Source organism: Cibotium barometz, chromosome 21 (assembly GCF_041138505.1).
Source record: "Cibotium barometz isolate CiBa-2024 chromosome 21, ASM4113850v1, whole genome shotgun sequence".
Taxonomy (NCBI): Eukaryota; Viridiplantae; Streptophyta; class Polypodiopsida; order Cyatheales; family Cibotiaceae; genus Cibotium; species Cibotium barometz.
The window spans coordinates 23,997,240-24,024,682 of NC_141066.1; the positions used below are offsets into that span (position 1 = coordinate 23,997,240).

A 27,443-nucleotide genomic window follows, 5' to 3' on the forward strand; every position below is an offset into this window, starting at 1 on the left:
CTACAAAGATCTCATCCTTAGTGTGGAGGATGGGTGGCAATATCACTTTGCCATATATAATCTCAAACGGGGCCTTTCCCATGGAGGTATGCACTGTGTTGTATGCAAACTCTACCTGTGGTCCCAAGCTGTTTACTGATCCTTATTATAGCATTTGAGGAGATCTTTACACAACTAAGTTTACATTCTCACTTTGTCCATCTTTTTGGGGGTGAAGAGCTGACAAGAAGTCCAGTTTAGTGCCGATATTGTCAAACAGAGCTCTCCAAAGGAGACTCGTATAGGGCTGGATTGCCTTCATGGACTGGTTTGGTTGTCGGCCAGGTCTAGGATAAATAATCAAGTTCCATGCTGCACCTGACAAAGCAATATTCCATCAAGCACTGGCCGACAACCTCGTCTTTTTCCACAAGGTTCTTTGTCCCACACCTAGCAGCGCAAGCTCCAAATATAGTTCTAGTCTGATTCTTTATTTGTTGCCCTTTAGGGATTAGCCAACACATGTCTTACACATGACAAACACAATGCTAATCAATACACTTAAATACACCAAGATTTATTGGACAACAAGCACAATACAAGACGTGAGCCGGAATGGTTGGCCCCTCCCTCAAATAATGTTTATTGATCTTGGGAGAATCGAGTACACAGTGTCATGGGCATTTTTGACCAGATTTGTTAGCACATTCATCCCCATATTCTGCTCTTTTATGGTGCCCATTTGGTCCCTTTTGCATGGCCCTTGCTTGTAGATTGGCCACCCCTTTTTCTAGTATTTTTTTGGGATTTTTCCTAGCTTTTCTGGCATTTTCCAGTCGGCTTGTCCAGTAGCTCTAGTCGGCCAGTTTTGCAGCTTTAGTTGGCAAGCTTTCCCCTACTATAAATAGTGGGTGCTGGCCTCTCATTATTCATTCAGTCTTGTACATATTTTGCTCCCTCACTTAATGAGACTTGTAGTGTCTCTTGCTTGGGATTGTTTTGCTTCAGTATATTCAGCATAGTTTTCTCCATATCTCTCTCTCTCTTGCACTCTCTGTTCAGCACATTCTAGTGCCACTCTGCTTCTGCTCTGTGCACTCTTTCATGGTATCATCGCTCCCGGTTTAGCAACCTCCTTGCTGCCCCAGATTCAGCACCCTCTCCTCTGTGTTTTCTCTCAGATTTGCAGCGGGGATTTGTGGTGTTTCAGGCTTTGGTGGCACTTTTGGTACCTGTGGAGGACAGGGGGAAATGAAAAGAACTCCAAGGATTCCGACAAGGATAAAGACAACAAATCTTCAAAGAATAAGGACATTGAATGTCATTATTGTGGCAAGAAGGGTCACAAGTCACCCCAATGTCACAAGAAGAAGCGTGATGAAGGAGCAAAGAACTCTTCCTCAATGGCGGTGTCTCAACCCAAGAAGGATGATGGCATTCTTCTCGTAGCAGGTACTCGGCGTATACTTGCTCTTGTGACTTCTCAATCACGGTCTTGGATTGTTGATAGCGGTGCTACTGCTCATATGACACCCCATCGAGATTGGTTCGAGGACTTCACTGCCAGATCAGGCGAGATCACTCTGGGTGATTCTTCTTTTGTGCCAGTGCATGGTCATGGCACTATCCCCATCTTCCGTTCTGACGAGGACAAGAGGTACTTCTCTGACGTTCTGTATATTCCAGATTTGGCTTTTAACCTTTTGTCAGTGAGTGCTCTTACAGCTCAGGGTGCGGAGGTGATCTTTTCTCGTTATGAGATTATCATTCGTGATAAGGCGACTGGTAGCATCTTGGCTCAAGGAGTCCAAGATAGTGGTCTCTACAAGTTGACCGCTCTGCTTTCTTCTAGTGCTTCTTCTGTTCTTTGGCATGCTCGGTTTGGCCATTTGAGCTATCAGCTTCTTTAGTGAGCTTCGAAGAATGGGTTGGTTGAGGGATTACCGACCATCAAGGCTCCGTCTACTGCTTGTTCCTCTTGTTTACAGGGGAAGCAACACCGAGCCGCCTTCCGAAGGAGGCGACACATAGATCTTCGACATCACTTGCTCTCATTCATGCAGACTTATGTGGTCCTATGAGTACCGCGTCTTTGAGTAAGGGGTTGTACATGCTTGTGATGGTGGATGATTTTACCAGATATACTTGGGTTTTCTTTCTGAAGACCAAGGATGAGACTTTTCAACACTTCTGTAATTGGAGAGCTGAGGTGGAAAAAGAGACCGGTCACTCAGTCAAGGCTCTCAGGACCGATGGAGGGGGTGAGTTCACATCCCAGGAGTTTAAGCAATATTGCAAGACACATGGCATTCGGAGACAGCTTACTACATCATATACTCCATCACAGAATGGAGTTGCCAAGAGGAAGAATAGGACCATTATGGAGATGGCCCGTGCTATGCTTGAGCATTCTTCATTACCTTGACGTTTTTTGGGTTGAGGCGGTTTCCATTGCTGTCTACATTCAGAACAGGTCTCCTACTGCTGCTCTTCCCGATAAAACTCCATATGAGGCTTTCCATGGTGAGAAGCTCTCCGTTGTTCATTTCCGGATATTTGGGTGTACGGCGTATGTTCATGTGCCTAAGGAGCATCGCTCCAAGTTGGACTCGAAGTCTCAGCGCATGACTTTTCTCGGATACAGCACTGTGTCCAAGGCATATCGTCTTTATGATCCTCATGCCGGTAAAGTTGTTGTGAGCCGTGATGTGGTGTTTGAGGAGACTCCTATATCTTCAGAGGGGGGTGGTGAGCTTCTTCTTCCTTCACCTCCGTCTCCACCTCCTTCTCCTCCTCCTCCTGCTCCCGTTGCTTCTGTTACACCTCCAGCTGAGGATACTGAGTTAGATGATGATGACCCTGCTCCTCCTCCGGCGAGTTCGAGCAAATCTGTACCTGGTTGGTATTATCAGACACTTCGTGATTTTGGGTTACGTGAGCTTCCTTCTGCTCCTCCGCCTGGTTCTCTTCGGCGTTCTTCTAGAGTTACAGGGAAACAAATTCATGAGGGCAACATGTTTGTTAATTATGCTCTTATGTCTACTATCATTAATGGTTCTTCTGATCCCACTTCTGTAGACGAGGCTCTTTCACATGAGCCTTGGCGTCATGCTATGCAGGTAGAGCTGGATGCTATCGAACGGAATGGCACTTGGATTTTGGTGCCTCGGCCACTACAGCGTAAGGTGATTGGTGTGCGTTGGATCTTCAAATCAAAGTTCCGAGCTGATGGCAGCTTGGACAAGCACAAGGCGAGGTTGGTTGCCAAGGGTTATGCTCAGCGCCCTAGAGTCAACTTCGATGAGACCTTCTCTCCGACGGCCCAGATGACTACCATTCGCACCGTTCTTGCACTTGTAGGGCATCATAGATGGCCCGTTTTCGAGATGGACGTCAAGTCGACTTTCCTAAATGGAGAGCTTACACAGTAGGTTTATATTGACCTACCGCCAGGATTTGTTGTTCCGGGCAAACAGGATCATGTGTACCGGCTGAAGAAGGCTTTATATGGTCTAAAGCAGGCTCCGCGGGCTTGGTACTAGCAGATTGATGAGTTCTTTCAGAAGCTCGGCCTGCGCCGTTCTCACGCAGATTCGAACCTTCATATCCTCCTTGAGAGGGGGTTGATTGTTATCATTGTGGTCTATGTTGATGACCTCATCTTTACAGGTTCTTATTCTGTGCGGATCTGTTCTGTTATGGATGCTTTGGAGACAGAGTTTGAGATGACGGATCTTGGCCTCTTGCATTATTTTCTTGGCTTTGAGATTTGGCAGACCTCGAAGGGCATTTTCTTCTCTCAGCAGAAGTACACTCGGGAGATTCTCGACAAATTTCAGATGACTGGGTGCAAACTAGTATCTTCTCCTATGGATATTGGTGAGAAGCTTTCTTCACTTGATGCTTCTCCAGGGACTGATCAGGGACAGTATCGAGTTCTCGTCGGTTGTTTGGTATGGTTGACCTACTCCCGATTGGACATATGCTTTGTAGTTAGTTTATTGAGTTCCTTCTCATCCAAACCCCGTCAGCAGCATTGGCGGTGTGCTCTCAGAGTTCTTTGGTACTTGTGTGGCACTCTGGATTTTGGCATCTTTTATGGCCAAGGACGCACTCTTGTTGGATGGTCTGACTTAGACTGGGCTGGAGATCCAGATAGACGGCGTTCGACTACTAGTTGTGTTTTTTCACTTGGGTCCGGAGCCATTTCTTGGAGCAGTAAAAAGCAGCCTACTGTGGCGCTTTCCTCTACCGAGGTGCAGTTTGTTATGCTGCATGTGAGGCGATATGGTTGCGGAGATTATTGAAGGAGCTCGGTTGTTCTCCTACCGGATCTACTCTTCTTTGGTGTGACAATCAGAGTTGCATCGCCATCGCCATCGCCATCGCCAAGAACCCCGTGTTTCATGCTCGTACGAAACACATTGAGATTCAGTATCACTATGTTCGTGAACGGGTTCTTGCTGGAGATTTGCGTTTGGAGTATTGTCCTTCCGCAGAGAATGCTGCAGATTTGTTCACCAAGCCGGTTTCTCAGGCTTCCTTGGTTCCTCATCTTCGGATTCTCGGAGTTTGTTCAACATCTGGTACTGAGAGGGGGTGTTAGCACATTCATCCCCAGATTCTGCTCTTTTATGGTGCCCATTTGGTCCCTTTTGCATGGCCCTTGCTTGTGGGCTGGCCACCCCTTTTTTCTAGTATTTTTTTGGGATTTTTCCCTGCTTTTCTGGCATTTTTCAGTCGGCTTCTCTTGTAGCTCTAGTCGGCCTGTTTTGCAGCTCCAGTCGGCCAGCTTACCCCTACTATAAATAGTGGGTGCTGGCCTCTCATTATTCATTCAGTCTTGTACATATTTTGATCCCTCACTTATGAGACTTGTAGTGTCTCTTGCTTGGGACTGTTCTGCTTCAGTATATTCAGCATAGTTTTCTCCATATCTCTCTCTCTCTCTCTTGCACTCTCTGTTCAGCACATTCTAGTGCCACTCTGCTTCCGCTCTGTGCACTCTTTCAAGATTTCCATACCAATGCATATGAATACATTATTGCAAACAATATGGTTGTCGGTGAAGATCTGCAACTCACACCACCTTCTCAAGTGTCCATTTTCCCTGCCATCTGCTCTTTATTATTCCACTAACACATGGTAGAGAAAATCTGCTAGAGAGTACGTAGGACAAGAGAACACTACACAGGGTATGTGAACATGGAGTCTTGCTCCTCCCTCTTGCTACTTGCTTCCATAATTGAGTATTAAAGCTTACCAATTGCAAGTAGAGTCGATGACAGTGGAAGTCAAGTCCTCAGTATCACACGAGTGCCATCAATTCGTGGCATATGCAGTTACCATGGACGCCAGTCCAATGTATATACATAATGAGAAAGCATGGGTGAACCAGTTGGGGGCTATCTCTAAAGAACTCTTCGTCTACTCATTTAGCATCAATGGGAAAATAGTTCTTGAACTTCACATGGTAATGCCGAACAACTTTGCTTGCAGTAGCAGCAGCAAGCTTGCGTTCCTTCTGATATACAATGTGTTCTAGCTACAAATTTCCTCAAGCTCATCCACTTCTAGTGGATCCTCAATGATTGGGTTCATTGGGCTCCGGCTCTACGTACTTGCGAAGGAGACTCACATGAAAAGCATTGTGTATATGCCAATGACTAGGCAATGCCAACATGAAAGCCACTTCATTGATCTTCTCGATCACTCAAAAAGGCCCACAGTACCTGGTTGCAAGCTTAGGATATGCACCCTCTTTGCCAAGCCTGTTTGCAAGTCTTGCTTTCTTGAATTTCAGCAATACCCAATCATTCTCTTTGACATCAAATTGCCTTCTATGCTTGTCGACAACCTTTTTATGTTTACCTTGTGACTTTGCAATTGCTGTCCGCACTGAGCAAAGGCAATATCCAAGTCTCTTACATACTCATCAGCTGCAAATATGTCATCCTTTGTGCAAAGGATGGGTGGCAAAATCACCTTACCATAAACAATCTCAAACGGGGCTTTCTCATAGATGCATGCATCGTATTGTTGTATGCAAATTCCACAAGTGGTAAGTACTTCTCCCAAGAAGACTTTTGATCTGCCACAACATTTTAAGAGATCCAACACAGTTGAATTTGCAGCCTCACTTTGTCCATCTGTTTGAGGGTGAAACTGCCATGGGTGCTCGTCCAATGTATATACATAATGAGAAAGCACGGGTGGATCAGTTGGGTGGCCAAATGGTGATAGCTTAATGGTCTTTCTGACCGGCAAGAAGTGTGTTTGCTTGCTAAACTTGCCAACAATGGGCCAAATAGCATCATTGCCTTCCTGAGTACAAGGCAAATCCATGATAAGTCCATTGCAATACTTTCCCATGGCTATGAGGGAATAGACAACAGCTGAAGCAAACCTGGAGGGTTTTGCTTGTCAAACTTGACCTTCTGACACATGATACATGCACGTACATATGCCTCAATATCCTTGCACATACTTGGCCAAAAGAAATAGCGCTCAATCATGTGCGTAGTCGGTATGATATCTCTATGTCTTGCATGCGGAGGAGCATGGCACTCATCCATAATTTTTTGGCTCATGTTTGACAGAACACATAGAGAGTTATCCTTCATGAGATAACCCCCTTTGATCAAGTAAGAGGCATGTGCATGCCCAACTACTAAATCAGTCCATGTATGCCCAAAATTAGTAGTTTTTGTATGGTACAATTCATGCATGGCAGATAAGTCTCCATGTGAGGCAATTGAAACTGCAGCCACATGGCTTTCTGGACAATGCATTTGCCACCACATTCTTATTTCTTGGAGTGTGCATAATCTGAAATCGAAACATAGACAAGAAGTTTGCCATCCTCATATGCTTCCGAGAGGTAGTGTTTCCAAATAGTCAATGCATGAATTTACGACAACAACTCCGTCTCAATGCCCAAAGAAAATTACGGAAGATAGCGCAGGCTGATTCCGGATTGCTTCTATCTTTGTAGAATACATCCTAACGCCATCCTTTGAGACAATGTGCCTCAAATAATGAATCTCTTAGAAGAAAAATTTACTCTTCTTCTCATTGACAACGAGCTTGTGCTAACGAAGCTCTTCAAACACAATAGCCAAGTGTTGGCGGTGTTCCTCATTCTTGGAGAATACCAAGATGTCATCGAAAAACACACCTGTGAATTTCCGTGCTCACGGAAAATGCAATCCATCATTCTGTTAAACGTGGCTGGGGCATAACCAAAAACTCATACAAACCAAATGATGTCCTGAATGCCGTCTTGTGTACATCTTGTGGTGCCACATGTACTTGGTGATACCCACTCTTGTTGGGTTTTATGCTGTGTATGCACCCAGAGGAGTGCTAGTGATCATCAGTAGATTACTGGGGCACTTTTTACTTCAGTTAGTGGAGGTTTTTTCCCCCAGTTTTAGCTTAGTTTCACTTATAATAGTTTATAAGTGATTTGGTCCACCTGGCACACTTTATGGCCGGACCATGTGAACACATCTTTTAGGTCACTTCTTTATGTGGCTATTGTACTTCACTTTTATCACTACTCAATACAAGAGAAGTCGTGTTCCTCTCTCTCTGTCACTCACGTTTCTTGCTGAAGTACCCTCCAAACCCTAACCCTAACAGCTGAGCTCCTTCATTTGGTATCAGAGCTCCCAGGTTGGCCTGCCCTGCCCGTACTGCTCCACGCGCCCTGCCCGTACTGTTCCACGCCATCAGTGTCCGTACATTATCGCCTTCAGATGCAGCCACGTACCGGTAGTCGCCTTTAGCCGTACACTCCGTACAGGCGCCTGTCCTGTTCCGTACTCTGCTCCGTACATTAGTCGACCAGCTACTGTTCCATACACAGCACCGTGCAGGTTCGCTATCAGCTATCACCTTCAGCTGTTCATACAACCAGGCGCCTGCTTTGCTCCGTACACAGTCGCCCAGCCCCGTACAGTACCTGCAGGCGACCTACACTCGCCGTCAGCTGCTCGCCCAGCTCCGTACAGTACCTGTTGCCAACCTACCGACTGCTGTTTCCGTACAGTACCTGCTGCGTGCATCTGCACTGTACAGTCGCCGTACATCCGCTGTGCAGTCGACCTGTACCTGCACTGTACCGTACACTAGTTCCGTACAGTCTACAGCCGCCTGTACCTGCAAAATCACGTTTGTGGTAAGCTTTACAAGTTCTGAAATTTGGGCATTTTCTCTGTGAAAATTTTCTGGCAGATACAGGCAGATTTTCTTGCAAAGAAATCTCTACAGGTTTTTTGCAAGGTTTTGGGTGCAGTAACTTTGGGCATTTTGGCACTGTGTAAGCCATTTTTGCTGCTCCACTCAGTCAGTGGTGCATTGTGTTGCACATTCAGAGGATTGAGAGTGCAGGCATATTTGGGTTAGCTGTGTAGAGTTGCTTTCAGGGTTGTTGCTATTGGGTTTTTTGATACACAGGTACAACATTGTGCATTGGCATAATGGCAAATCAACAGCAGAGTGATGTATTCACGTATTTGTCTAAGGAAGACAAGTTGGACGGCATGAACTACTCCTTGTGGAGTTTTATGCTGAGAAATGTGCTCGTGGCAAAAGGTCTTTGGGATTTTGTTAGTGGTGATGAACCACGTCCAGGTCCATTGGCTCCAGAGACTCCTCCCCAAGGGGGTGCTCGTGGACGAGGACAACAGGTACAGGCACCAGGTCAGCCATTGCCTGTTCAAAGAACAAATGCTCAGAAGACATGGGATGCCAGAGATGCACAAGCCTTGTCACTTATTGCATTGTCAGTACAAAGGTCTATTATACCTCATATTCGTTCAGCTGGCTCTTCACGGAATGCATGGGTGACTTTGGAGCAGATGTATGGTGCTCGTAATGAGGCTCGGATCTCGTTTTTGAAAAGAGAGCTGGAAAATCAGAAAATGCATGAAGGAGATGATATGTCTAGCCACTTGAACAAGCTACAGGATTTGAGAGAGCAACTCATCAATGTGGATGAGATTATTCCTGAGACACAGCTTGTGTCCACCATCTTGAACTCTTTGCCAAGATCTTACTTGGCTTTTCATACCTCTTTGAACCTCAGCATGAGGAATGCTGTTGAACCCCTTAAGTATCAGGAACTTGTTGCTCTCTTGCTACAAGAAGAGCAAATCAGGAAGAACATGAATATGAGCACAAGTGCTGAACAAGCATTTACTACAGGTCAAAAAGGGAAAGGCAAATCTCAGCCAAAGAGTTCAAATCAGAATTCAGGTGATGGTGGTTCAACTCAGGATACCAAGAAAGGTGATGGACAGCCCAAGAAGAAGGGCAAATGCCATTACTGTAAGAAGCCAAGTCACTACATCACAGAGTGTAGGAAGAGGATTGCCAAAAAGAAGGCAAAGGAATCTGGGATGTCTCTAAATGATGCCTCTAAAGCTCCTCCGGAGACTGCTTCTTTTGTTGAGGACAGGGATTACTGTTTCTACACATGCAGCTATGATGCCTCTTGGTCTTCACAGGCACTTAGTGTGACAGAGCATGCATGTACTTGGTATTTTGATAGTGGTGCTTCAAAGCATATTACATCTCGCAGGGATTTGTTTTGTCATGTAGGCCCTGTCCCTGTTGGCAAAACGGTTCAGTGTGCCAATAATGCTTCATATCCAGTTCGTGGCATTGGGGATATTCAGCTCACAGCCATTGATGGCTCTATTCTTCGCCTTACAGATGCCTTATATGTACCAGGGATAAAGAAGAATTTGTTGTCCATTTCTTCTTTAGCACAGTGTGGTATGCAAGTCTACTTTGATGATGACAAATGCATGGTCAGAGACAAAGCTAATGCTTTGACCTTGATGCTTACTGGTACATTATGTCATGGACTTTATCAGTTGGATGCATTTCAGCCAGTGGATCAGTCTGCTTATAATGCATTCACTCTTACTCCAGCTATGGTTGATGCGGAGTTATGGCATGCTCGCATGCGGCATGTAAATTTTGGTAGTCTTATGCTTATGCAGCGACATAACATGTTAACAGACCTACCTCTTATGGAGAAGCCTCCAGATCACATATGTGAAGGATGTATTTTGGGAAAAATGCATCGGTTTTCCTTCCCACATGATCAGGCTCTACGAGCAATTGCAAAGTTGCAGCTTATACACAGTGATCTTTGTGGTCCCATGCAGACAAAGTCATTAGGAGGTTGCTTCTATTTTGCTACATTTATTGATGACTTCTCTCGTATATGCTGGGTCTATCCGTTGACACAGAAATCACAGGTATATGATGCATTTTTGGCCTTTGTAGCACTTGCTAAAATAGAGTCAGGATGCAAGTTGAAAACTCTTCGTTCTGACCGAGGGGGGGAATATGTGTCACACATGTTGAATTCCTTTCTTGAGAGTAGAGGTATCAAACATCAGTATACTACTCCTTATACTCCACAGCAGAATGGGGTTGTAGAAAGGAAGAATCGGTCACTCATGGAGATGGCCAGATGTATGTTAAAGGCAAAGAAGCTACCACATATCTTTTGGGTGGAAGCTGTTATGTGTGCTTGTCATATTTTGAATCGATGTCCCACAAAGGCATTGGTTTCCATTACTCCTTTTGAGGCTTGGCATGGCCGCAAGCCTTCGGTATCACATTTTCGTACTTTTGGGTGTCTTGCATATGCACACATACCCAAAGAGTTGAGGAGGAAGTTGGATGATAAAGCCACAAAATGTATTTTTGTTGGGTATAGCCGTGAGAGCAAGGGCTACCGGTTATATGACCCACTATCCAAGAAGATATTCACTAGTCGGGATGTGATTTTTGATGAAAAATCAGAAATATCCATGGCTGGTTATGATGTAAATCAGGCTGAAAATGATGTGTTTGAAGGTCTACTACGTATGGAGTTTCATTCCACAGTTGGTGATCCAACCCATGAGGGTATAGGACAGCCAGCTAATCATGAAGATGGCGCAGAAATTCAGCAGGCTATTGAGCCAGTAGTTGAGCCAAATATGGGGCAGCAGGCTCCACATGTCAGACACATACCTAGATGGTATTTGAGGACATTACAAGACAGCCATCTAGAGGGTCCTCTTGCTGGTCGTACTCGTAGGGAGACACGACCAATGAGCATGCACACATCATGGATTTGAATATGGTTATGGCAGCCAGTTTACAAGATGATGATGAGCCTGATTCATTTGTGGATGCACGAGACAATGTGCATTGGAATAAAGCCATGCAGGATGAGCTTGATTCTATTAAAAGGAATCAAACATGGGATTTGGTTGATCTGCCTAAAGGCAAGAAAGCCATTGGTACTAAGTGGGTCTATAAGTTGAAAAGACATGCAGATGGATCCATTGACAGGTACAAAGCCCGTCTAGTTGCAAAGGGCTATGCACAGAAGAAGGGCATTGATTATGAGGAGACATTTGCTCCTACATCCCGTATGTCGACACTTAGGTGTGTCATTGCATTGGTTGCACATCGTGGTTGGGTTGTTCACCAGTTGGACATCAAGACTGCTTTCTTACATGGGGACCTCGAGGAGGAAGTTTATGTATATCAGCCCATAGGTTTTGCAGAACATGGTCATGAAGGGAAAGTATGCAGGCTGAAAAAGGCCTTGTATGGTTTGAAACAAGCTTCACGAGCTTGGTATGCAAAAATAGATGCTTTCCTGCTCACTCAAGGCTTTGTGAACAGTCCATCAGAAGCCACTTTGTATGTAAAGAAAGAAGAGAAAGATCTGCTGGTCATCAGTCTTTATGTAGATGATCTTTTGCTCATGGGATAAATGATGACAAAATTGCAGCTTTTAAAGAGATACTGCAACAGACATTTGACATGTTTGACACTACTATTTGGGCATACAGTTTGTGCAGGATAACAGAGGCATTGGGTTGTTGCAATCTTGGTATGTTGCTAAACTTCTGGAGAAGTTTAAATCTCAGGATTGCAAGCCTATTAGCACTCCTATGTAGCCTGGGATGAAACTGTCACTACAAGATGATAGTATTTTATTTGATGCCACTACATATGCAAGCTGTGAAGCGTGTATTTCGGTATTTGCAGGGTACCTTGTCTCTTGGATTGCTTTATCCTGAGGGGGGTGACATGCAGTTATATGCTTACAGCGATTCAGATTGGGCTAGTGATTTTGATACCAGACATTCCACTAGTGGCAATTGTTTCTTTCTTGGCTCTTCATGTATTTCTTGGCTAAGCAAGAAACAGACCACAGTGGCCACTTCGTCTTGTGAGGCAGAGTACAGAGCAGCCTACACTACTATAGTCGAGTGTGTCTGGCTGCGTCGTCTCATGACTGATATGGATATTCAGTGGAGGAGCCTACACCTATCTATACTGATAGTCAGAGTGCCATTGCTGTGGCCAAGAATCCTGTGTTTCATGCTCGCCCGAAACACATTGAGATTCACTATCATTTTGTTCGGGAGAGACTCCAGGCAGGTGATATCAGTCTGATCTACTGTCCTACAGATCAGAATATGGCAGACATCTTCACCAAGGCATTACCACGTCCGAAATTCGAAGCATTCCGCACTGCTTTGAATTTGTTTTCTTTTGGTGGATGATGTACAGTGATCACATATCACTCCAGGGGGGTTTGTTGGGTTTTATGCTGTGTATGCACCTAGAGGAGTGCTAGTGATCATCAGTAGATTACTGGGGCACTTTTTACTTTAGTTAGTGGAGGTTTTTTTTTCCCAGTTTTAGCTTAGTTTCACTTATAATAGTTTATAAGTGATTTGGTCCACCTGGCACACTTTATGGTGGCCGGACCATGTGAACACATCTTTTAGGTTACTTCTTTATGTGGCTATTGTACTTCACTTTTATCACTACTCAATACAAGAGAAGTCGTGTTCCTCTCTCTCTGTCACTTACGTTTCTTGCTGAAGTACCCTCCAAACCCTAACCCTAACAGCTGAGCTCCTTCATTCACACTTAAGGTCAATGCGGCTGAAACATGTAGATCCGTCAAGTTTATCGAGGATGTCACCTATGTGTGGGATTGGAAGCCGGTTCTTGATAGTAAGCTTGTTTAAAGCCAATCCACACGTGTGGAAGGAACCATCCTCCTTTTGCACTAGCAAGACAGGTGAAAAGTATGGCAAGGAGTTTGGCTAAACCAAACCTCAATCCAATAATTCAGTTACCTATTTCATGATCTCTTCTTGCTGTGCTCCGCTTACCCAATATGCGGGTCTACCCGCCTATTCTTATACCAAGACTATTGAATCATGATTATTCAAGAATTTGCGCTATTCGCATAAGTTTTTGGAAGCAAGTTTTGGTTTCCAAGATTTTATGGGTTTAGACAGATGCTTTGATTGGGACGCTGGTCAAGGTTGTTCTTCTTTGTGTACATAGATGTTGTCTAATCCTTGGACCGAGTTATGATCACTAGTCTCGTTTGGAGTTCTTCCTTTCGAGAACTTGTTTCAGTTTGTGGCACATGGTCAGTCATTGGCATTTATTGTTTCTGATAGATCGCGACAGATCCACAAACTGGTGTTTTGTAGTAATCGTAGCACAGGTATGGGGTGTATCATGGTGGTATGGGACGCCATGATCCATCGCATGTTATGAGGCTACGCCAGATTGTCAAGACTTCATTCAGACTCTGCGCCTACTAACACAAGGCTATCTCAACATTTTTGAGGGATAGATACTTTACTTTTGATATAGACAGCTATGATAGATGCTGGCTTGTGTCATAACGAGGTGTGTTGGAACAGTTGTTCCTTTCATGTCCAAGGTACTCAAGACTTTCCGAGGTCTATTTGGGAAGTCAGACTTCCGAGGTGACGAAGTACAGATTGATGATCTTTTCTAGAAGATCGGTTCTTTCCTTATTTGGGAAGAGACTACTGTTGTGTTCCACTTGGTTCATGCTTCAGTAGTAGGTTCTAGGTTTTTCCAGTTTTGTGTTTTTTCTTTTCTAGACCAGATGAAAGCATGGTAGTCAAATGGATTATACCTTTGGTTTCAGGATAACTCTTTAGAACATTGGTTGCTTACCTCTGGTACGGGTAGCATTGTCAGCTTTAAGTTACCCAGATGATTCGTCTTTTGTGACTAGGAATTGACGCTTATGTCATGTTCCTTGAGCAGGTCTATCTCTTAGTCGGATTATCCTTGAGACTATTGGTTTCGACCAATAGAGGGTGTTTCTCTAGTGTTGCGAATGTGACAACTTCTCTTTGAGTTCGTTTTCTTGAGCTCAAGAGTGAGCTCTTTTGAGGAAGGGGAGTATGTCATGTGCATACTAGGGGCAAGCAGATTGGCGAGCTAGAGTGTGATATGTTGTGGACGGACATGTGCTTTTTGGTCCGCTATTGATAGCGTGTGCTTTTTGGGCGTTCCTTCCCTATTTATTGGGGAGAGAGGTACCAGTTAGGCGCACACTGATAGATGGAGCATAGGAGTGCAGAGCGCGTGGAGCGGGAGCACCATCGCGTAGGAGGCCATGGTCCTTGCGGCACAACCCCGAGTGGTAGATGACACCAGATGAGGATGATGGCAAGGCACTCACGAGGGCATGACGCTCTAGCTCGTGGCTCGGTGGGGACGGCCAAGATTGTGAGCCTCGCCCACGGCTGTCTTGGTTGGGTGGCGAGTATGCCCGCACCTAGATATGTTTCTTCCGCTTTGCCTTCTAGGGTTAGGGTTTGTTGCTTTGTCTTGCTTTTCATGGCTGTTTTGTAGATTTCCCTCTTGGAGAGATTGTGGGTTTTGACAGTTGCTTTTGTGGGATAGCAAGTGCAAGTGACCTTTTTATCATTGGAAGTTGCACATATATATACAGGGGTACCTTGATCATGAGAATTTCTTGGTTGCACCATTGCAGGAATGTGATGTATTGTCTAGAAAGTCGTGGCATCAGCGCATGCATCTTTTCTAGTTATGTTTCGGAGGAGAAAGATCATAGATGCAAAACCCTACCACTCGAGATGCAAGTAAGCAAAGATGTTGTCTTTGATAAGATGAGTAGCTGGTATGCACGGGTGAAGGCAATTGAAGATGAAGATGTAAGAAGTAATGATGTTGTCCCATATGTAGGATAGCTATCACAGGTGGTTAGTGGACCTGGAGAGTCCTCTAGTAGTGGATCTAGTGTTAGTCTACGATCAAGCAGATTAAGGACATGCAAAGAGAAGGAAAACGTAGATCAACCTTTTGTGCATGATCTGTCACTAGGTCACTTTTATTTGGATGGTGACTCTAGTGGAGAATTGAGAAAACTAAAATACTCCATGAATACCCACAAATTCCTGTATGTGAATACATGGGAAATCTCGCAAGTGCAATCTGCATTTGAATATGAGCAATTCAGCTGTGTGTGTGTATGTGTGGGTGCACATGTGGGTGAGTGTGGGTGTGCCAATCTTTTTGAGCCTTGGGGTTGCTTAGTGGTGCCACAGAAGTATGTGCTTGGTTAAAAACAGAAAATCAGCCAGTATGGGCTGAAACAGTGTGTACAACAGCACTTAAGGGCTGTATGGGCACTAGTACTGGCTGCATGGACTCTACACGGAGCTGTACGGATGTTGTATGGACTGTACAGGCAGGGCACATATGCTGTTGGGCTACTGTAGATGCGAAAACAGCTAAAAAACAGGCTAAATCATTACTAATTTGCTACAAAGCATGCTCATGTCCTCTTTTTACCTGTGTCCAACCTAATAAAAGCGTGCCATTAAAACTAGTGTCCCATCAAAAATAGCGTTTGTTAACCACTTCGCCGGTTAACATGTTTTTACCCACCCGTCCAAGCGCCATCTTAGACAGGGACATCTAGAAGGGGATGGAGAGGGGAAGTGCCAGTGGAAGGGATATTGGTGCATATTGCTTCAGTTTGCCTAGTGCTATGAGGAGATATATTGTGAGGACCTGGAGTTTAGTGCATCATGGTTCCATGCTCTCACAGGTTTGCAAACTCTTTTTGTAATGTTCTGTGAACAGTGATAATGGTTAGGGTGTAAACTTCATTCAGAACATTCCAAATGGCATTTTTGGAGCTAACTATTTTAAGGTGTTGTCATGTCTTTGATTTTATGTAAAAGAGCAATTTAAATGATACCTTATATGCTGGTTTGTCTTTTTCATTCCAGAGATATTAAATCGCCAAAATTTGGAGAGAATGCTAGCGCGCGAAGAAGAGGTCAAACAAAAGGCTATTGTTCACAAGACAGTCTACAGCGGTCCACAGATAAGATTTTATTCAAAAGATGGTCAGTATTTAGACCTTGAGAAGAATGTAGGGAACCAAAATATTGACACATGCTGACATTGTCTTGTTGTAGGCAAGAACTTTGTGGAGTTCATGGGACCTGTTGCAGACTCGGAAGAGTTGTTTGGGCAGGCCAAGCCTAGTAAGAACTGTATTGTTTCACTTTAACGCAGTCTGTCGCTTGCCCTGCTATTTTGTGTGCAGCTTAAATTTTAAAAATGGGCTCTTTTCAGGCTCCAAGCGACCGCTGGTGTGCGTAGTGACAGGGTTGCCTGCCAAGTAAGCAAGCTTGACATTTGCATAGCTTTGGGGTAACTTGCATTCAAGTACAGCCTTGTTATATGCCATAAGCGTTTTTGGATGTCGGTGGGTTGTCTGTGTATTATTCTAAATATGATTATGACAGTGTTTAGAGGGGATTTGATATGCTTATCAGTTTTGTAATCTCTATATGTATTGATTTATGTGCTAGTCTTTAAGTGCCAAGTAGGTGAGCCAGTGTCTACTGTGTCATTAGGTATGTTGATCCCTTGACTGGGTTGCCATATGCAACGAAAGAAGCTTTCAGAACCATCAGAGAGAGGTACTTTTTTTCTTTTTAATCATTCAGCTTTCAAGACCATTGCGCAGACTCACTGTGAGAAGTTCAACAATCGTGCAGAGTGGACAAAGTAAAGTATAATCAAAGGGAGATGACTCCTGGCAAAAAGCTAAGGTCTGCAAGGTCATTCTCAGGTCGTCCCACTGTGAGAAAAGCAAGAAGGTCTATACTCGATGCTACCTCTCGTGGGTACTCATTTGGGATGCCCAGTGATATGGAAGCAAGCCCCATCAATATCAAAGCCAACACGAAAGAAGAGATCCAACAACCATGTTTACCTGGAGAGTCACTTACTCAAGATTCAATCATTGACCTGACTGCTCAGCCTGTGCATGGACATTCACCTCAACAACCTGCAATATCAAACTCTCTATCCAGACAATCATCTGAAACAGGAGCTTTAACACATGGACCCTTGGATCAGTTAGAAGATTTGGAGTCTGCAGAAAACCGAGCTCATTCAGCAATTGGATCTGATGTATCAGCTGTGTCTTTGTTTCAGAACCTCAATATGCCACTCTGGGTTGAGATACCCCCACCAAGAGAGGGGCCAAGTGAAGATGATTACTTGCTAGATGATTTAACTTCTTTGAATTTTGGTCCTATTTTAGCGTTACAGCATGGTGTGACAGGCCATTCTCAAAGAGAGCATGAGCTTGACATTGATGATCTGGCCTCTGTGGGAACACTGTTGCCGTTGGACTTGCTGCCAATGCCTCCAGACTTTGGTGCAAGTGTGGTCCTTTGATAAAGACAAATTTCTAATGTTTGCTGCATACAAGTTTTGAGAGCATCAGGACTTCTTGGCTGTATTCTGGATGTGAGACATCGCTAGTGATATCATGAGTAGTACTTATAGCCAATGGAATGGAGATCTCATTAGATCTTGTGATTCAAAACGATGACCAACATTTTGAGTGGGGCATTAGATTGTTCTTGCTCTGACACAAATCGTTTTTGTTAGCTGGTATTAGAGGAGTGAGCGTCTAGAAGAGTCAAACCTTTGTCTATCTTTGTAATGGCATTCAAATGGTATCATCTACAAAGCTGGCATGGATGGCCTTGAGCACAAAGGTCTCAACATCCCACATATATCAGTATCATTTTAACTTTGTTTCATCGCTGGGACTAGGCTCCCTACTAGAAAACACTCTGGTTGTGTACTTCACTTAAGAGAATTTGGCATGGCGAAAATAGGTCATTCTGGGGGTCATTATTGCGGGCCTTATATGCTGTAAGGTTTTGCAGAACATTGTTATCTTGATATGTTAGATTAGTGCATGGTTCAATGAAAATTGCAGACCTTTATGGCGAGCATGATTGTTTATCTCATAGAGCTCATAGAGAGGACTTTTATGCAAACAATTAAATTCTTGAAGGGTAAGCAAATTCCTCTGCCTTTACCACTTTTACACGTAAAGCTTGTTCAATGTTTGGGTGTTTGATTCTTGCAATTGAATAGAGATTAAAAAAGATATAGGTAAGGTCCCTCCCCAAGGGTACCCCAAATATAAAAGAGAATGTATAGAGAGAGCGTGTGATTTCAATGAAGTGATCAATTAGAAAAATTTTCTTTTTAAGAAATGAATGTATATATATATATGATGAAGTGATGAATTAGAAAAATTTTCTTTTTAAGAAATGAATTTATATATATGATCAGGTTTCGATTTGATCTTAGGCCCCTATTTTTAAAATTGTTATTTGTGATGGGAATTATTAACAAAGCTGAAAATTGGGCAAAAATCAAGAAAATAGGCATTTTGAATTAGACTAGGGTCATTTAATCTCTAAGAAATTCATCTAACAAACATTTGGAAAAACAGTGGAAAGGATGGAATTTAGATCTAGACCACAACTTCGACTAGTAGAAATTTTGCATATTTTTAGTGGATAAAATTTAATTAGTAATGGCATAATGCAAATTTTGTAGGTGGAAAAATTATAAATTCTTAGAGAGATCCTCTCTCAAAATTTTATGGCTAATGGATACCTCAAACCCTTGGACATTAACTTGGAGTAGTGTGCACATGTGTGCTCTTGTAAAAATTAATAATTTCTTTGTGAAGGTTGTGTGTAAAGGTCTAATTGTTCAAAATTTATATTAATTTAAATGGGTTAAAAAGGATAAAATGTGGGTGTGGATTGTATGCATGTGCGTGCTTTTTAGAATTCAAAGAAAATCTAGTTCATTTATGAAACTTCCCCATGCATAATCTAGTTAATATCAAGTTTCTATTTTCAGCCTACCCTCCCTTCACCTATGCAAAGAGGATTTTTCTCGTCATTCACTCCCCATACTTTTGAGGTATAGAGTACGAAAGTACGAAGACTTCAGTATGCCTAAGGTTTTAGAAGAGATTTTATTGTGGTCACAAACCCTTAATAATGACCCTTAGATTATAAGGCAAATTAGGATTAGGAATTAGATATTTGGAAAATTTATAGCTCTTGAATTTAGGCCAAAATGCTCGAGAGAGAAAAAGAAGAGGGCATGGTTTTTTTTTCTCAAGGTTTATACTTTCATAGATTTAGAAAAAAATATATTCTTTAGTGTAAATGCTTAGAAGATAACACTTGAAATTGAAGGGAAAACGGTTAGTCCAAGAAAATATAAAGATCATTATACTGGCCATAGTAATAAGACAAGACCTCAAGAAATTTTTTTTTTGGGATCTTTGTGCTCATTTGCATGTGTGCTTTTTTTGTGCCATCGTCAACAGCCAATAGGTTTTGAACCTAGCACCTCATGCATGGGACTTCAACACCTTATGTTAGAAATGTGCATCACTCACTTGAATAGCCTCTTACAGTTGGATAAGTGTTATTTCATTTATTCTATTGGAGTCGGCCAATTCCATTGGGAGGTATATAAGTATACCTTCCTTTGTAACTCAACTCATTTTCCTTTAATCAAAAGCCGCTTTAGCTATCAATTCTCTCTCTCTCTCTCTCTCTCTCTCTCTCTCTCGTGTATGCTTCCGCGTTCAAATTCTGACATCGTGCTATGGGAGAGTATCCTTGAGAGATATTCACTTATATACATGGCCATAAGTGTTCACACTCACCTAAACTGTGGTCGGCTAGGCACTTTAGGCTCATAAGAGGCCTAATGCTATTACAATGACTACTCTCATAATATATCCATAAATTACATCACTTGGGACTTCATCCTAACTTGCTACCACACGCTCTTGAAGCGAGAATCGCCTTACGTATTCCACCGTACCATTACAGGCACCCATCCAAGTTGACGATTTGGACACCATTGCTTCATATCTTGAATGTATGACCTTTTGGTGTATCTACCTTGACTCCTTGATGTAAGATAATGGCGGTAGACCTTGTTACCCCTAGGAATGAGTTAACATTTCCCCCTTCCTGATGTCGATCACGTCCTCGTGAGTGATCGCGTTTGCAGACTGTTGTGTGGAGAGAATTGGCATTCTTTGTTGATGGTTTAGATGTTAAGTGACGTTCAATGGTCTTTGTTCCTCCGGAAGGAATAATAAGTGTTAGTTAGTGAATAAAAAGGTTAGTAGGGTATTGGGAAATCCTAATGGGGTGGGAGTGGATTTTTGTGAATGATTGCATTTTTATACTTCTTGAAGTAATAATTAAAAACTAAAAAAAACATCAAAAATTCAAACAAAGACTTGAATTAAATTGAAATCAAATAACATAATATAACATAAGGCAAGAGAAATAGAATGACATCACCATCAAGACAAGATTGGGTGCAATCTCCCCCCCATGTCGTGTAGCTTCACTTCCACGACATGAGTATTTAGAGAATTGTATTCATAAAAATAGCCCAAGGAGCTAACAATAGTTGAGCGTACAAATTGGGCTTGCTTTTCCCACTTTTGGGGTATTTCTTTACATATTTTTAACCATATCAAAATCCCTAAGGTTTGTACATATAAAAACCCTAATGGGCCTTTACACATGAAATAACTCTGTGCACATTTTCACATATAATAATCTTATGCACATTCCATTAAGCCGATTCCTGCACACATTAAATCAAGCATATTTTTCTTCGATTAAAAATATGATAAAATATATACCTGTAATAGTCTCCTCCCATTTGAGGAAGCAACTGTCCTCAGTTGTGTAAAAGAAAATGCTACAACAACAAAATCTCGTGCGACACCTAAATTGGTGATCCTCACACCATCATCAGATCACAAATAAATAATACAAAATAATGTGATATAGACAAGATCCCTTATGTGTGACACACACACACACATTGCTCATCACCTATTTCCATAAACATATTCCAATTAATTGCCATCTGTACAATTAATCCCAATATGATACATTGATAGGCACAAACACAACATATATTCACCACTTGTTTCACTATGATGAGAGTATCATTATGTAACTCATCTAGCATGGTGTGAGTTACCACTTGTTACACTCCAATGAGCATGGCACATCAGTTGCATAAACCACTTGTTTCACTTTAACCGTGTGCAATTGTCAAGCATAGTCCACTTGTTTCACTTTAACCGTGTGCAATTGTCAAGCATAGTCCACTTGTTTCACTTTAACTGTGTGCAATTGTCAAGCATAGTCCACTTGTTTCACTTGATCCAATATAGTTGTCAAGCATGGCACTACTTGTTACACTTTAACAACATACACCCGTCAAGCATGGTCTCAAGCTATGCCAATACCACCACCCACGATACCAATTCACTAGGATGGCACACTAGTGTCCGGGCATCCCCGTACAACTAAAGGGTGGACATTATGTAACGTCCCTCCTGCTTGGATAAGCAACTGACCTCAGATGCTTGTTTGCTTATGCGAGCAAAGGAGATCAATTGTCATATACTATATAAATTCAAGTATGTTCCCTAATTTATAATAAAATACATTATATCAAGAAATTCTATGTGTAATAAATTCTAGTGTCCCATACCACCAAAAATTATCCCACACAGATGTAGAGATAAGTATGCATTGGAATCCTTCACACACAGGATTAATCTCGTGTCCCATACCACAAGACTAATATATATTTAAAAATTCATAAAGTATAATTCAAGATGGAAGGGCCAGTTCCTTCAAGAAGTTCTACTTTTGATGCATAAAAACTCTCCTTGATTTTACCAAAAAAGTGTTAAATAATCAAATGCAATAAATATGTTACCCTCAAGAGTCTGAGTAGTCGTCTTGGTATTCTTTTTCTTCATCTTCATCGATCATATTGAGTCCTAATGAAATAAACTTTGACTTCCGTGGATAATTTGATGCGATGTGTCCAATTTCGTTCATACCTCTAACACTTCTTGGAATCATGTTTATTGGCTTTTTATGAGTCATCTATCTTAGTGTTAATACCTATGTTATGGTCATTAAGAGATGTGTCAAATAATTTTGGAGAGGCTTTAGGGTTCAAATATGTTAATGCCAAGGTTTGGGGAGTCATTGTTGTTTTCTTAGGAAAATCATTTTTCTTTTCACAATTCAAGGCTAGAGAAATAGTTGAGCTAAGAAAATGTGGTTGAAACGTATTGTGGCCCGAGACCACGTAGACATACTTCCACCTTATCATCATCATCAACAAAAACACCAATAGATGCAAGGGATTCACCTCAGATCGAATTATAGGTTTCAAACTTGCTATGAACTTTCTTCTTTGATCCTTGGTGCAAACCTTCTCGATTACCTGCATTTGTAATAAAGTTTGCCAAGACCTTCTCGATTACCTGCATTTGTAATAAAGTTTGCCAAAACCTGTCCACATAAGTTGATATATTTTCTTTGTCGAGTCTTAGCTTTGTATTGTGAGGGTAGGAAATGTTTCTTTAAGAGTGTTTGGATGTTGAAGGTGTATGTTCACCTTGTTTAATCACATTCCACCATAAGGCAGAACTTTCGAGATCAAGTGATTACAAGCACATTTCATTTTATCCTTTTCTGGGAACTTTTGCCAGAGAAATAATCATCTAGTTGGATAATCCATGCAATAAGAACTTGAGCATCCTTCTTGCCATCATAATTTTGAAAAGTGAATTCCTTTTAGCTGATTCATGAGTCTTTCCTAGAAATTTTAGCACGCAAGGTAGGTTCAACAGTGCGTCTAACATGATCACTTTCCTCCTTATCTGAGTCAGAAGAATTGGAAGAATCACTTTCCTCCTTATCTGAGTCAGAAGAATTGGAAGAATCACATTTGTGTTTGGCACGCTTGACTTGACGCTCTAATTTACATAGGAGTTCTCGTTCAATAGCAATTTGTTCTTAAAGTGCTAAGATTTGTTCTTGTACCGTGGGTGGTGTGGGTAAAGTAGCCATTGCAATTTAATAATGCAAATAAATGAAGACGAAAAACTAGTTGTTGAAGTCATTGTCCAATAGTTGGCTAGATACCGTCTTCCAAGAATTCGCTTGAAGCTTGTGCTTAAGTGGTATGGCCCTTCTCTATCCTCTTTTTTTTAAAGCTAATTATCAAAAATATTATTATTATTATTATTTTAAACAAATGTTTGCTGAAGAAAAGTAGAGATTTAAAGCTTTCTAAAAGCTTTGAGTTTATAGCTTGTAAAGCTTTCTAAAGCTTTACAACTTTATAGCTTAGAACCTTAATGGAAAAGCTTTAAAGCTTTTATATAAAAGCTTTAATGTAATAAGCTTTAATGCATATTTCCATAACATTTTCCCAGTTTAGCACATAGAGAGAGACAATCCACGACTGTCAATTGTTTTGAAGCAAAGTTTTTTCATTGGATCTAACCTACATCTTCCAAGTTTTATGTGACACCGATAGATACAATGAAAGAATGCATCAACCTTGAAAGGGGTGTGGATCATGGCCATCAATAGTAGTCAGCCTAGAAAAGGAGAGTCGTAACACGAGAGCTCTCTCATGGAATGGTTACCGCACCCTTAGTGAGAATTAGAGCACCTAAAATTCTTCAACATCCCAAGCCCCATGATCCAACTACACACCATCATCTTAAGTAAGCCTAACACTCATCACTCGTCTTACCTTGATTCATTGGCCACCTCCTCAAACCATTATGGAGAGAGAGAGAGAGAGAGAGAGAGAGAGAGAGAGAGAGAAGAGAGAGAGAGAGAGAGAGAGCCCTTTGTTCTTATGTGTAATTGATATTATGTTATTAATCTTGATCAATAATATAATTTCTTTGTAATTTGTTAGAAAGCATGATTGATAATTAGTAATAACTAAAAATATAATTTAAAAATAAATATTATATCTATAATAATAATTTTATTTTATCTAGAAGATCATAATATAACAATATTAACAAACATTTAATGATACTATAACATCAAATGTAATAAGGTCAATCATTGAAAAATAGATTATTCACTTTTAACCTGAATGTAAGTATGTTAATATGTCAACAAAATATGTTAATATTCACTTTAAGTTTGATTGTATGTTCACATGTCAACAAATTACATTGAACAATTGATACTTTACTTTGATATATTGCATTTATGGATAATATTAATAGTTTAATGTATATCTCTCTCTCTCTCTCTCTCTCTCTCTCTCTCTCTCTCTCTCTCTCTCTCTCTCACACACACACACACACACACACACACACACACACACACACACACACACACACACACATGCATGCATGAATAAGTGCATACGTAGTTCACAAGAGAAATACCATATTATCTCACACTCTCACATTTATAAGAGATGATATATCATCTAAAAAGGCAAGGCCAAGTTCAATAGTTCGTAAAAAAAAAGTGCCCATCAAGCATTTTGAGAAGACAGTTCTCCTAAAAGTGTCCATCAAGCATGCAAAAGTGTGGAAAGCTCAACAACCATTTAGGGACCCTTACATATCCATATGCAACCAAAAGGACACGTCTTCGTGGATACCCAAAGGGATGAAAGATTTAAGAGAAAACCCCTTAATGAGGGGTCATGTTGCCTACACATTCATGCATATGGAATTAAAAACTACATAAGTCATGCTTCCTATAAATCCATATCCTATCATACTTTTTGAATTTGATATTGGGGTGAAAATCTAGACTTCAAAATTTGCAAAATAATTCTTCTAGTCTCATAGAAACACAATAAGCATAGTAAGGTGTAAGGCTATGTAGTTTAGTGTAAGAACTATTTGCATAATAAAGAATGCCCAACATGTAACACCTTGATCAATGTGTAGGTACTATATTGTCAAAAAGCTTCAAAATGGTATAAAAGGTTTAAAATCAGTATTACTTTGAACTTTCTATAAGAAGCATATCAATGATTATCGTTACCCTATCTGTGTAAAAATTTTCTTTTAAATTTTTACATTCAAAACACACACACCTCCAAAGCGGATGAGTTATATACTCTATGTGTGCATTCATAATTTTGAAGTGTAATATATAAGTGTATAGAAGGCTACATAGTACTTATTATTAATGTGTAATACTTGTATTACTTTGAACTTTCTATAGGAATCGTATCAATGATTCTGGTTAACCTATATGTGCAAAAAAAATTATTTTAAAGTTTCACATTCAAAACACACCTCCAAAGTGGATGAGCTATATACTCTTATGTGTGCATTCATAATTGTGAAGTGTAATATATAAGTGTATAGAAGGTTGTATAGTACTTACTAAAGCATACTATGTATATAAGTGTATATATACATAGTACATAACGCTGATAATGTGGCAGAATTGAACCATATAGGAATATTAAGCACTCTCCCACTTGTGATGATTTGTCTAAACAAAATCTAACAAGTGGTGTACCACATTGATAGCTCAAGGATTGTATCAAGTGATGGGGGGTTTAACCCAAAATTTGACAATTAGGTCATGTTCACACACCATGAAAATGAGTAAAAACATTAAAGGGACTCCATCAGTAAATGTAGCTGGGTTCTCATAGGAGCCCCACGTAAAATTTCTACATCCATACACTATAGATGTGCCAAATACTCTTATTAGAAGTGAGATGAAGATGGTACTTTGCCCATGAGAGGTGGTGTTGCTCACTTTGAGGGAATGGATAGAACTCTACTTGATACTTGTTGGAAACCCCTAGAAAATTCTAAAGGGAAGTCACTAAGAAATTCCATGAAAGGTGAAGTGGTGTTGCTCACTTGAGGAAATGGATAAAACTCTACTTGTTGGAAGGCTAGCAAAAGTTTTTAGCATGCTCATTTATTGATGGAGCCTCTTTTCACCTCTCAACATTCTCCCACCACTAACCTTCTCTATTAACCCCCCTTATAGATCCTCTTGCAACCCATACACCCTGAAGAGAGAGAGAGAGAGAGAGAGAGAGAGAGAGAGAGAGAGAGAGAGAGAGAGAGAGAGAGAGAGAGAGAGAGAGAGAGAGAGAGATTTTATTAACGTCTTCTAAAGGCCAAAAAATGGCCTATGAGACAAAACCTGTGTACATCATCATCATGTCTCAATGGACATCAAATGGATACAAAAGAAAAAAAAAAGTACAAAGTGCTCTATAATGTGCAGATAAATCACATACAGGGCTCTGGTTAACTACTGTGGGTGGGTGGGAGGGAGGAGGGGTAAATACATCCAATAAAGCAACTAGCTCTCCAACCGATGCCAATGACTGGGTGTAGGATGTCATACATCGGGTTAGGGGCAACATAACTCCCAATCTGTGCTAGATCAATCTGGGCTTTGTCCTCTCTGCTATGTCTTCTCTCAAGATCTCATCAATTTGTGTCGACCTGGGGGGGCCAGGTGGACGGGGGTGTCTCCTGGGATCGTAGCTCTCTCGCTCGGGCTGATGTCACTCCTCTACTACTAGTAGATGTAGAGATAGTGCGTCTCTGAGTGACCCGGGTTTGGACCGGAGCTGTGGAGGATGTCCCACAACTAAGTGGCTGCCTGGAAGAAGGTAGTGATCCCTATCTGAGATGATGTATCCCTCTACTGTGGGAGCTGCTACAGTAGCCGCTCTCTATGATGTAACTCCATCAAAAATCCCCCTAAGCATCTCTGATCATGAAACTGCATAACTCTGCTAAGTGGACCAAATCCCTCCTTGAAGACATAGTGGTATCTCCCTCGAATCTCATAGTATACTCGGCAATGGCAAACATACTGCTCCTCTGTCTCCACCTCTATGTGGCACAATCTGCAGATACGTGTCTCCCTCGGGGCTGCTATAGCTCTCCCTGCCTCTATCTCTAGAGTGTGTGAAGATGCCTGAAGAGGCTGCCCAATAGTAGTGCGCATGGCATGAGACATATATACATCCATGTACCCCGGTCTCTGCACAAACCCATCCTCTGTGAGATGTAAGAAATGATCGTGGTAGTGCTACCTATTCACAGGAAGAGGCTGTGGAGGATCAATCCATGTATGATCATGGTAGTGCTGCCTATTCACAGGAAGAGGCTGTGGAGGATCAATCCATGTATGACGTGTGTATAGCTGTATCAAATCCTGACGTATCAATCGGTTCCTCTCCACACGGGAGAGTCTCATGGTCGGATGGTCCTCATCATACTGAAACGGAGGGAGCCTATCCATACTCATCCCATGTGAAAACCACTGTAAAACCTCTGCATACCATGATTGTCACCTTGATGCTGCTACTCGCTCTAATGACTC

General features: G+C 41.7%; 1 protein-coding gene across 1 annotated transcript in view; it reads left to right on the top strand.

Annotated features, from left to right (window-relative positions):
- SWC2 (DNA binding protein SWC2) overlaps window positions 1–18,265 on the top strand; it is a 58,111-nt gene extending 39,846 nt beyond the window's left edge. The window contains exons 7-11 of the mRNA XM_086815551.1: window positions 16,116–16,235; window positions 16,308–16,376; window positions 16,468–16,513; window positions 16,752–16,817; window positions 16,896–18,265. Coding sequence (XP_086671677.1) covers window positions 16,116–16,235; window positions 16,308–16,376; window positions 16,468–16,513; window positions 16,752–16,817; window positions 16,896–17,583 — 989 coding nt within the window. The 3' untranslated portion in view covers window positions 17,584–18,265. The remainder of the gene's footprint in view (window positions 1–16,115; window positions 16,236–16,307; window positions 16,377–16,467; window positions 16,514–16,751; window positions 16,818–16,895) is intronic.
- The last annotated feature ends 9,178 nt before the right edge of the window (window positions 18,266–27,443 follow it).